This window comes from Camellia sinensis, chromosome 8, assembly GCF_055761805.1.
Source record: "Camellia sinensis isolate YWXY chromosome 8, ASM5576180v1, whole genome shotgun sequence".
Classification (NCBI taxonomy): domain Eukaryota; kingdom Viridiplantae; phylum Streptophyta; class Magnoliopsida; order Ericales; family Theaceae; genus Camellia; species Camellia sinensis.
Genome location: NC_138968.1, coordinates 23,083,519 through 23,096,526, shown reverse-complemented (window position 1 = coordinate 23,096,526; position 13,008 = coordinate 23,083,519). Strand labels below are relative to the sequence as shown.

At 40.7% G+C, this 13,008-nt stretch overlaps 1 protein-coding gene across 1 annotated transcript; it reads right to left on the bottom strand.

Moving 5' to 3' along the window:
* Positions 1-975: 975 nt before the first annotated feature.
* On the bottom strand, positions 976-3,276 carry LOC114303036 (uncharacterized). Its single transcript, XM_028248179.2, has 3 exons — positions 2,999-3,276; positions 1,721-2,050; positions 976-1,393 (listed from the first exon to the last, which is right to left on the bottom strand). Exons 1-3 carry the CDS (start codon positions 3,072-3,074, stop codon positions 1,236-1,238), a joined length of 564 nt encoding a protein of 187 aa, XP_028103980.1. The 5' UTR covers positions 3,075-3,276; the 3' UTR covers positions 976-1,235.
* Between the last annotated feature and the right edge of the window lie 9,732 nt (positions 3,277-13,008).

Sequence of the window (13,008 nt, the reverse complement as noted above, 5' to 3'; positions counted from 1 at the left end):
AACTTGGCCTGAAATGGCTCAAATACTCAAAACGACGTCGTTTTGAGTTTTTTTTTTCTTTTTTTAAAAATATTTCTTTCCTCTCTCTGAAACCGACAGAAGAAAGAAAGAGGAGAGAGAGAGAAAAGGAGAAAAGATGGAGAGGAGAAGGAGAAAAAAAAAGATGGAGAGGAGGAAGAGAAGAAGAAAAACAGAGAGGGGGATCTGTATACACACAGAGGAGACCAATGCTGTACACAATGGTGCCTATGCACAACCTATGTTACTGGGTATGAGAACTCTCTCTCTCTGTAAGGTTAGACCTTTCTTATAGAATTATAAGGATGATTTGTTGCCTGCACATTACAAATGAAGAATTGGTTATGGGTTTAATGGTTTCTTCAATTTGCTGACTGTGTCAGAATTATAATAGCATTACTTCTTGTTAATTGAATGCAAATGCTAGAAAGAGGGCTTTGTCTGAGGGGAAGACAACAGTTGTCGAGGGGAAACAACACTGCAGCCCTCCGCATGGGTGTGAAAGAGAAAGGAAACTGATGAGGGGTAGGTTTGATTTTTTATTTTAATTTTTGGTTTTGATTTGAATCTGTCTGGGTTTGATTTTTGGTTTTGATTTGAATCAAACCCACACAGAAAAACAGAGAGGATTTGTTTGATTTTTGGTTTTGATTTGAATCTGGGTTTGATTTTTGGTTTTGATTTTTCGGCTCTATCTCCTCTCCTCTCCTCTCCTCTCTTCTCTTCTGTCTTCTTCTTCTTCTTTCTTCCTTCTCTCTGAGTTATGGAACCTGCGAACTATGAAAAAAAAGATAAAAAAAAAGAACGCCAAAACAACGTGGTTTTGAATTTCGAGCCACTCGAGCCTACAGTGTTTCAAGCTACCTAAGACAGTCGATAAATTATTAATCGTTAAATAATGTTAAAACTATCTAAACTGTCACATCATATTCAATATATATCATATACACAAAAAAATACAATAAAAAACCACATCATTTCATTTTCTCACTCAAAAATGACAAAAATTACCGCAAAGGTGGATCAATCTTACAAACCAATTGCAATTAGCACCTGACTTATTGGCACAAAGCAAAGCAAAATAAACATGCCATCAAGTCCGGCTACTTAACTAAAAGTTTTTGGATGTACTTCCTTATTGTATACTTATAATCCAACCTTAAAAGCTAAGTATAACATCTTCTATATATATAGTAAAATAGCAGTGCTCAAGAAAATCAATAAGGAGCCATTGTTGGGGGAGCTGTCATAAACTTCACAGGGTGGTCACCTTCTGATTCAGGTCCAGGTGCCACGTGTCCAGAACTTTTGATCTCAGCCATTCCTCTGCGTGCATTTGCCCCTTGTGCTTCACAAAATTTGGGAAGAAATACACCTGCCAATTTTAAAAAAAAAAAAAAAATTCAATTAGTATTAACAATAACAATCTCTAATTAGCTCTAAGATTTTTTTCAAAACCTTTAATTAAATATTAAAATGAGGTTTTATTTTATTGAAACTTGAAAAAATTGGAGCCTTTAATAATTTTATGTTATTTTTTAATTTAAAATCTTCTTGGTAAGCCTTTAAAAATAAAAATAAAAATCTCGAAAAATATTTTTATTGTCAAATGTACTAATTTTTCAATATCATATTAAAACAAAACTTTATTTTGATGACAAGACTTGCTGAATATGGTTGTGCTTATAGGTTAGGAATGTACCTTCACCAGCAGCAAGGTTGAAATAGAGGTCCACAATGTTGGGGCAGCTATCGTAGCATTGAGTTGAGCAAAGCTTGTGTGTGAATTGAGACTCCAAAAGAGAGTCCGATGAGATTCCAAGCATCGTCCGATCAAGCCCGCATGCTTCGATGCACTGGTTGTTCTCAATCCAGTCCTTCAATTTATCAGCCTCTATCTCTGATGTACGACACATGTACGCTTCCTCTCCACTCCTTTTCACAATTTTTTCGAGCACACAGCGCTTACTGGATGATGATACCGCGAATGCACACGAGTCCTTGTTGAGATTCTCACATTCGATTCCTCCACCTACAACGAAAAATAAGTTAGTTAAAAGGAGATTTTAAAATGAATGATAATAGACATAAAATTTTAAAGTAACCATTACTAGGAAAAGGCTCATGGGTCAGTTTGGGCATACAGCAAAAAAATAGAAATATACAAAACTTAATTTGTATAGAGAATAGTGCAGTTGTTTTGGAACTTACTATTTCGAAACAGAATATCTATCAAACTAATATGTAATTACAAAAATATCACAATTATATTAGTTTGGTAAAAAGATTTGCATAAACATTTACAAGAATGGTATTTTGCAACATCAAATGAGTGATTATACATATATACACATTTTTCATCATATTTTTTCTTTTATCATTAGACACAAAATCATTTGGTTCACATTAATAATTTAAATACACATGGAACTTGTTATTTTTGTGTTTAATGATAATATAAAAAAAAATTTAAAAAGACTAACAAAAACGCGTTTATGTAACCACATTTTTTCATAATGAATATCAAACTAAAAAACATAAAACTTAGTAAGATAAAGTTAGGCTACAACAAAAGAAGAGTACGATGCATGAATTGAGAGTATCAATATATCATGGTCCTAAACTTTTCATCGCTGATTTTTAATACACTTTGGGCATGTTTGATTGGAAGGATTAAAGCATGGGATTGGGATTATTAATCCGTGGGCCCAATTATCCTATGTTTGTTTTGATATTTTGGTTTAGGATTATTAATCCAATGGATAATTAATCCAACAAATTTGTAGGATTATTAATAATGGGGTAGGGGTGGGATAGTTAATACCACATTAATTTGATAGGATTATTAATACCTCACTATTAGTGTTGTGAATCAAACATGGCCTTTTAGTTATATGATCATATTTCGATACTCCTACCACATCATGCAGTTAAAAGTACAATAGATATTGTTCGTTAAAAAAGAAAAACTGTCACTCACCTATAGAGCCTTGCACACAGAAGGCAAGTGCAAGAGCTAGGATTGCGAGGGTCTTGGAGCTACTATAAGAAGCCATTGGACACAGATGCAAAAAGGAAATGAAGGCCAGTGAGGGAAGCTAAATAACTCTATGAACATTCATGGTTTGGGAGGGCTCTATTTATAGTTAGTTTTCAAGCCATGGACATTAGTAGTGTATAATAGAGACTTTCGAAAATGCCATGGACATTAGTAGTGTAGAATAGAGACTTTTGAAAATGCCATGGAAATTGGACTGTGTGAAAACAACACAACCCTACTTTTTTAGACATTAGCGAATTTGGAGCAGTGATGAGTGAGTGGGGGACCCTACAAGGAAAGGAGAGGAGAGAAGGGAAGTGACTGACCAGTTGCCATTGCCAGTCAAAGACTCCGCCAATAATGGCGGATGGCCATACATCGGTACCACGTGTTGTGTTAAAACAATTCTTAAATTTGGTTGAACCCAGAAAAATAAATCCAAAAAAAAAAAAAAAATCCAAGTTCTCACATGAAGATATGAAGGTGGGCCTAGCATTGCTGGTAACAAAATAACTGACATTTGTGCAATTGTATGGTCGTAGCTCCTCTTTTGGCTTCTTGCATGGTGCAATGCAAATCAGAATTGAGCCATGTTGTTTGTCATTCACAAGTAGAGGTGGTAAATGAGTAGATTTGGACGAGTAAATGGCTTAGCCCATCGGCCTTTTTAAAGCCCACTTAGGGCTCGTCCCAAAGCCTGATCCGCCTAAGGCTCAATATATTTTTTAATAAAAAATAATAACATTTTGGTAAAAAAAAAAAATTTTAAAAAATAGTTAAGCCCGTCCTAACCTAGCCCAAGGACCGAATACTCCTGGGTTTAGGCTTGGGCCTGGATTTGGGCTTGGGCTTGGACTTGGGCCTGGGCTTAATTTTTTAGCCCGTGGTCCAGCTCGGCCCGGCCCGAATTTTAACGGGAGCCTACGAGGCCCGACATGGGCCGAGCCCAGCCTAAGCCCGAGTAGATCGGACCATGCCGGGTCAGATTTACACCCCTACATGTTGATAGGCAGTAGCTAGGTTCAAACACATAATTTATTACTTGCTCTTATATTATATTAGGAATTGACTTCACTTTACTTGGAAAAGTCAATTAGATGTGTTGTTTGGCCTCCCTAAGTCCACTACATGGCTCATTCAATGATTAAAATCGTTTACATCAATGGTTTTATTAAGAAGATTATTTTTGTAAAAAATTAAATTGAAATAATTGAAAATAAAGCATATCATGTCATACATATTGTGATTCAATCTGACTCAATTGATTTGATATTTTTTGATACGTCGACCAATTCATTCTCATGCCAATTGACCAATGGTGCTCTCAATATTTGAAAATTAGACCAAAGTTAGAGGAATTAATTAATAGTTTACCATTAAACTTTTAAACTTATTTTTTTTAAACAATAATGCTAATAACATAGAAATCAAACACAGAACGACACACATAAAATGTGTAAATAGATATGATTTTTGAGAAGTGGACTCCATCAATCAACATTATAAAATCTTATTTATTCATGTATTTTTTATTGTCTCATTATGTGTTTTAAGTTATATATATCTATCGTTACTATTATTTGAATCATTGGTTTATAAAGTATAGGCGTGCTCAAATCAAAAACCAATTTGTGTACAGAAGTTTGGGAAGCGAAATAGAAAATTGAGTACAGACACATTTAACGAATTAATTTTTTTAGTTTTTAGAAAATTGAATCAAGAGTTCTTGCTTGACACTGAATTATTTTTTCTATTTTTTTCCTTTTTTTTTCTTATGTAAATAAAATTCTTTCAAGAAAGTTATGTACCAAAAAATATATATATACTTTCAATAAAGTTTGATTACGTAAACAATCCAAATTCACAATCCAACAAGCAATAATCAATTCAAATTTTAGGAATTTCAATTTTTAAATAAATTTAACAAACAATTGAAGTAGAACATATAATAATACAAAATCTGAAGGTATATAGAGATAATCTAACAAAATCCAATCTTAGAATGGTGAATTGGTTTGAGGAGAAGTTTGGAAAAGTGAAATTAATTACTTTCAACTCTCCACTAATAAAAATAATTTAATTTTTAGATTTGGACTTCGTTAGAATTTTGTAAATGAAAATCAAAATAATTGCGATTCTCCATCACCAATAAAAATAATTTTGTTTTCGAGTTCGGTGGTGAGAATTGGATTTAGATGAGTTTTGTTAGTTAAAATCAAAATAACTGGGGCCCTCCGTTTAATTGATGTCTAACAATAACAATAACAAAAACAAAAAACCTTCAGTAATTTTTATGAATCCTATTTTTTAGCCTAAATTTGAGGCCCAAAATAATAACTTTGTCCGCTTCTCTTCGGGGCTGGTTCTCGTAACCACATACTCTTTAAATTGTATTTGGTTTATAAATTTAAAAAGAAATTTTAAAAAAAATAAAATAAAAGTAAGTATATGAAATAAGTTGAAATCGTCATCTATTATATAAGGAAAATTGTCTTTTTAATAAGAAGCCTTCTACGAAGCCCAAATCTTTATTCTAATTGTCTTGATTTTTTTAATTTTAAATAATTACTTTTATTTGATAATTTTACATCAGGAAAAGAAAGAAAAAAAATGAGTTGTTTTACTCATATAAAGAGAACAAATATGATACAGACCACTAGTAAAGTTGCTCTAAAAGCAGCTCTTCTGAACTGGCATGCACCACAAAAAAAAAAAAAAAGAAGAGGAAAAAGACAAAGCACAGAGAGGAAAATGACAAATTAACGCTCTTTTAGTGCTCTAAAACATTTTTCTAAAGAAAATCTTATACTCTCATCCTATTTAGTGAAGGGCCTTGTGAGAGTTTTAATATCTCATATTAATTTTTTTGATTTTCTTAATTTTAAACAATTAAGAAAATTTTCATTGGCTAACTTTTATTTGATAATCTCACATCGGGAAAAGAAGGAAAAAGTAAATTGTTTTGGTTGGGATAGTTTAAGTTGGAAGCTTTTATCATAATTTAGATTGATAATTCACCAAACTGTACAGTAAAAATATGTCTCTCTAATGAAAGGTCAATTTATATAATTTAAAGACTTTTTTTAATAATTAATATTATTATTATTATAATAAAAAGTGAGAGGGTAATTTTTGGGAAAAATTGGGCCGAGCTGCAAGTTGGGCTTTGAGGCCCAAAACGCGAAGGACTAAGTAAGAAGGCCGTAAAGGATACTCCGGCCCAGAGAGCAATGTTACTCCGGCTGGGAGAAGAAAATGTTACTTCGGCTCATGGATGTAAAGCTACTCCGGCCTTGGGAAGACAAAGTTACTTCGGCCCAAGAAAGAGTAAAACTACTCCGGTCTGGAGGCAACTCACAGTTAGGCCGATCTAAGAGTTAGTCCGATCGTGACTTACAATGGTTAGGTCGGTCAGAACTTGTTACTTGGAAGTTTGATCTAAGCGCATCAAGGTCGAACAGGGCAGCCGAAGTAAAGAGTTGGAGGAGAAGACCGAATTAAGGATAGTTCGGCCTTCTGTGGTTCGGTATAGCCAAGTTTACTTCGGTCAAAAGGAAGTTCGGCCGTAAAGAAAACCATCCCACTTGGTTTAAGCAGTGGGGGAGGGTGTAAAAGGATAAGCATTATCCTTAAGAGATTGAATCCTAGGAGGACTCTGTATGGAGAAATACAAGTCCTACTAGGATTGCGCCATATGAAACTTATAAAAGCTCACAAGCATCGCCTTGGAGGAGGTAATTGAACACAATCTTTCTGAGAACTTAGAGCTTTGTCTATTTGTCAAGTTTTCTGACTTAGGCATCGGAGAGGTTTCCGGCACACACCCGCCGGCTAGCTCACGTTTGTGTTTTCAGGTGACAAAGCGACGTCGTACGGAGGAGCGTGGACTTGGTCAACAGGATTATACGAGGAGAATTATTTCCTCCCCGTACAATTGGCGCCGTCTGTGGGAAGAACAGACAAGAACAAAACCTCTTGACTAAGCTTCTCCTTTTTTCTCAAGTCAATGGCACACATTGAAGAACTACCGCAGTCCGCCGTCGACGGACTAACTCCAGAGGGGGGCGCAAGGCGAGAAGGATTACCTTCCGTCCCTCCCATGGCGGAGTTGGAACTCCAACAACATAACTCCAGGAGGAGTGGCAGGGGAAGGTGGAATAGCAGCCCTCGTCACTCTCAGAGTCCTGACAGACAAAGGAGGAGGATTGATCCTCAAGCCCTGGAAGATCGCGTGAAGGAACAAGATGAACTAATTCGAAGGATGGCGGCGGACATGGAGGCCTTGAAACGCCAGATGAAGAATAAAGATGTGGCGACAGGAGAGGGGCGCAAGCATAAAACGCCCCCTCGCCACTCAGAGAATCGTAGTAGGAATACTACGCCCTCCCAAGGAGAGAGCAGAAGCCTCAGGACAGGCGACACTCACTCCTTATCTTCAAGAACTCGTCACTCCAGGTCTGAGAGGACGAGATCCGAAAGATCATATACTGAAGGAAGTACGTATTGGCCTTCACATTCACACCAAACCAGATCCAGACAAACCGAGCTACCCAGGTCATCCGACTTACGAACCGTGCTAGAAGAAAAAGCACGATGCAAGGAGGATGCCAGGGCAAGGGATCCACACCGAATTTCGGCCCTACAACGGTTGGCTCCTCGAACGCATGGAAGCGTCGAGGTTGGAATGCCAATACCGCGACCGGCCTACGAACCAGCGGACAAAGCATTGGCAAGACTACAGACTTCGCCGTTTGTCCCAGCGATCGAAAACGCTCCCCTACCATCAGGCTTCCTTCAGCCGAAGTTCAATACATATGAAGGGAAGACGGACCCGTATTCACACTTGAGCCACTTTCGCCAAGTCATGGCCGTGTACAGGCGAAACGAGGCCTTAATGTGCATACTTTTCCCATCAAGTCTGGGCGACCTGGGCTTGACTTGGTTCGAAAAGCTCCCAGAAGGTAGCATAGCCTCCTGGGCCCAATTGGCAGAAGCATTCGTAACAAGGTTTCGGACAAATACTAAAACACCGGTGGAGATAGACCAGCTACTCTCCATCGACATGGGTGAGAAAGAAACCCTCAGATCTTACAACAGTCGCTACTGGGAGACATTCAACCAGATTGGAGACTGCCCCACCAATCTAGCCATTGCGCAATATAAAAGAGGCCTACCAGTAGGGAACCGACTAAGGGATTCAATTACCATGACGCCACCCCTCACCATGGAAGCCCTGATGGAGAGAGTGCATCAGCACATCAGGGTAGAAGAAGATGGCGCACGTTCCAAAGCCAAAACAAGTGCGACCACGGTACCAGAAAAGAAAACCTCAGCAAAGGTTAATACGGTGGACCGAAGTAACAAAAATGGACGTGGCAGACGAGATAACGGAGAAGACCCAGACAAAAGATGGCTAAGAATTCGCACTGCCATAACCACGGTGTTCAAAAAACCAATATATCGGATTCTGAGCGAAATCAAGGATGAGCCTTTTGTCAAGTGGCCAGCCAAACTTGGAGAAGCTCAGAAGAATTACGACGACAGATCACGGTGCACCTTCCACAAAGAAAAGGGGCACCGAACTGAGAATTGCACGCCCCTAAGACAGCATTTAGAAGAATTGGTGGCAGCAGGCCACTTGGACGAATACATTGAAGGAGGAGCGCAACCTGCCTCCCAAGATCATGACCAACCCAACAGAATGCCAAACGACGCACCACCACAAGGCATTATCAATGTAATTCATGGAATTTTTGAACCTGAGCGCGTATGCGAGCTTAGAGGTTCAATCAAGAAGGCTGAACACTTTAGGGAAGTATTAAGTTCCCAACCCACCATCAAGAAGGGGAGGACAGAGGCAACAAACGTCATGTCCTTTTCGGATAAGGACTTGGAACGAATTTACTGCCCCCATAATGATGCCCTGGTTGTCACTCTCCGAGTCAAGGATTTTGACGTCAAGCGGATTCTGATTGACCAAGGTAGTTCATGTGAGATCATGTATTACGACACATTCAAACAACTAAAGTTGCAAGACAAAGACTTGGCACCTGCAGTTTCTCCCCTGATTGGATTCAACTCCATGCCAGAGTGGCCTGTCGGCAAAATAATCCTTCCAGTCAGAGCTGGAAGCGTATCAAAACAGGTGGAGTTCTGGGTATTGAAGGTCCCCTCCACCTACAACATCATCCTGGGCAGAACATGGCTGCATGCCATGCGTTCGGTGGCGTCGTCTTACCATCAGGTAATGCGGTTCCCCAGTGACGCCGGTATAATTGAAGAAGTCTATGGCGATCAGATCATGTCAAAGCAGTGCTTCGCCACAGCAAATGGAAGCCGAGCTGCCAAAGGATACGTTCATTCGGTGGAAGAACCAGAGAGTAATGAACTATTCGCTGACGTCGGCAAAGAAGCTAATCAGAAAGCGGTGGAAGACTTGGTAGAGGTAAAAATAGATGAGAAGAACCCGGATAAGTTCTTCCTGCTTGGCTCATCATTGTCCAGCGCTGAGAGATTAGAGGTCATGGAATTCTTGACTTCTAATATCGAAGTGTTTGCCTGGACACCTTACGACATGCCAGGCATTGATCCAAACTTCATCAGTCACCAACTCAATGTCCACCCATCCGCCAGACCAGTCATTCAACGCACACGCAGATCGGCACTCCACCACGCCGAAATAGTGGCAGAAGAGGTAGGCAACCTACTGGAGGCAGGAGCGATAAGGGAAGTGCACTACCCAAAATGGATCTCCAACACCGTCGTAGTGCCAAAAAAGAATGGTAAATGGCGTGTCTGCGTCGACTACAAAACAGTCAACAAAGCGTGCCCAAAAGATAGCTTCCCTCTACCAAGGATAGATCAACTGGTGGACTTAACGGCAGGACATAACCGACTTAGCTTTTTGGATGCATACAGAGGCTACCACCAGATCGCCATGCATGAACCAGACCAGGAGGTCACATCCTTCACAACACCAAGGGGGTTATATTGCTACAAGGTCATGCCCTTCGGCCTAAAGAACGCAGGGGCAACATTCCAAAGGATGGTCACCAAGATGTTTGAACCATTGTTAGGCAGAACAATGGAGGCGTACATCGACGACATGGTGGTCAAAAGCAAGGATGAGAATGACCATCTGAAAGACCTAGGCGAGATGTTCCAGATCCTGAAGAAACACAAGTTGCGCCTCAACGCATCCAAATGCGCATTCGGAGTTGGATCTGGCAAATTCTTGGGCTTCCTGGTGACCAACCGAGGTATAGAAGCAGACCCCTCTCAGATCAAAGCAATCCAGGAGTTGGAGAGACCAAACTCAGTCAAAGAAGTGCAGCATCTCACTGGTATGGCGGCTGCGCTAAACCGGTTCATAAGCAGGTCGTCAGACAGACTACGACCATTCTTCCAAACTTTAAAAGCCAAGTTTGAGTGGGATGAAGAATGCGACCGAGCTCTGGAAAGCTTGAAGGAGTACATGTCTTCCCCACCACTACTTGTAACTCCAATTCCTGGTGAAGAACTCTTTTTATACCTGGCAGTTTCTCAGCACGCAGTTAGCGCAGTGTTAGTTCGTGCAGAAGGAATACAACACCTGCCCATCTTTTATGTAAGCAAGACATTGTTGGGAGCCGAAACAAGGTACTTGCCCTTAGAGAAATTAGCATTAGCATTAATGATGGCATCCAGAAAGTTGGCACACTACTTTCATGCCCACACCATAGTCGTCCTTACGGCCTTTCCATTAAAAGCTCTGTTTGAAAGGGCGAACTTCAGTGGGCGAATTTTGAAATGGGCAGTAGAGTTGGGACAATTCGATATCAGGTTCCAACCAAAGACCGCAATAAAAGCTCAATCTTTGGCAGACTTCGTCGCAGAGTTTACTCCTGGAAGTCATCATATCTGTCCAGTCGACCTGACTAACTCAACCGAACTAGGGACGGGAGTTGACGCCGGAATAACGCAACCCCTAGTGAAAGGTAGTCCATCGACCGAACTAGAGACGGAAGTTGACGCCGGAATAGCGCAACCCCTAGTGGAAAGTAGTCCATCAAGCACAAAGGCAGACCACATTAAGGACGACAAGGAGGAGCCAAACAAAGGCTCACCAGCAGTTCAAACAGAGGACGAAGGGCAGACAGCCAATATGGACTTTGAAGAAAACACCATCCTTGACCCCACGGCATCGTCTGACCCTTCCACATGCTGGAAACTATTTGTTGGAGAGATGTGGAAGCTCTTTGTGGATGGAGCATCCAACCGACATGGTGCAGGGCTTGGCATAGTCCTCATCTCTCCAGACGGCCTGGTTATAGAGCAAGCAATCAACCTTGGCTTCCCAGCATCCAACAATGAAGCAGAGTATGAGGCGCTTATCGCAGGACTCAAGTCAGCACACTTCATGAAAGCAGCCGAACTAATGGTATACAGTGACTCTCTGCTGGTAGTAAACCAAATTTCGGGCGAATACGAAGCAAAGGACGACAGAATGGCCAAGTACCAAGAGTTAGTCAGAACAGAGATCAAGAAGTTTGATGTGGTAAGGATAGAACAAATTGGCAGGGAGGAAAACAGCCGAGCGGACGAGCTAGCAGGCCTGGCCTCAATGGCAGATACATCGATCCCTCATCCAGTACTCATCGACTTCTTACCAAGACCAAGTATAGAAGACCCCGAAGCAGAAGAAGTATATTGCACTGAATTAGGCCCTTCATGGATGGATCCCATCATCCTGTTCCTAAAAGACGGCATCCTACCAGCAGAGAAAAAAGAAGCCAACAAAATAAGGGCAAAGTCGCAGCGATTTTGGCTATCTCCATCTTTGGCATTATACAAGAAGTCATTCTCTGGGCCTTACCTCAAGTGCGTTCATCCCAGCAAAGTAGAAGCCTTCCTATTCGAAATACATGAAGGGGTATGTGGAAGTCATCAAGGGGGAAGGTCGCTCGCCTACAGGGCTATTTCGCAAGGATATTGGTGGCCATATATGCAAGCAGACTCAGAAAAATATGTGAAGAAGTGTGAAAAATGCCAGAAATTCGCACACCAAATACATCAACCAGCAAGAGAACTCCTACCCTTAACTAGCCCATGGCCTTTCGCAATGTGGGGCTTGGACATAGTAGGACCACTTCCAACAGCGCCCGGTGGCAGAAAATTCTTTCTCGCAGCAACAGACTACTTCACAAAGTGGGTGGAAGCAGAAGCATTGGCGTCAATTAAAGAGAAGGATGTGAAGAAGTTTGTTTGGCAGAATATTATCACTCGGTTTGGCATACCAAGAGCACTGATCTCAGACAATGGAACTCAGTTCGACGGCAGGATCTTTAGAAGCTTTTGCGAAGAATACAAGATAGAGTTCTACAATTCTACTCCGGCATATCCCCAAGCAAATGGGCAAGCAGAAGCATCAAATAAAGTCGTCTTGGATGGACTTAAGAAAAGGCTAGAGAAGGCAAAAGGCAAGTGGGCAGATGAACTTCCTCATGTTTTATGGGCCTACCGCACCACACCTCGACGATCAACAGGAGAAACACCATTCTCCTTAGCATATGGAATGGAAGCGGTGATCCCACTAGAAGTTGGCCTCCCCACAATTCGAAGCGAAAATTTTGATCCAGACTTAAATGAAGAAGCCATAGCCTTAGAACTCAACCTTGCAGAAGAAAGAAGAGAAAGAGCGTTGGTCCACATCGCCGCATACCAACGAGAATTAATCAAAAAATACAGCAAAAAGGTTCATCCAAGACAATTCAAAATTGGTGATTGGGTATTACGCAAAGTAATGGGAAACACCTTGGTCCCAGGAGACGGCAAGTTAGGCCCAAATTGGGAAGGTCCTTATAAGGTGGTGGGGTTAGCCGGCAAAGGGGCATACCACCTAGAAGACAAGGATGGCAAGGCAATCCCTAGGCCATGGAATACGGCCAATCTCAAGTTATTTTACTTTTAAC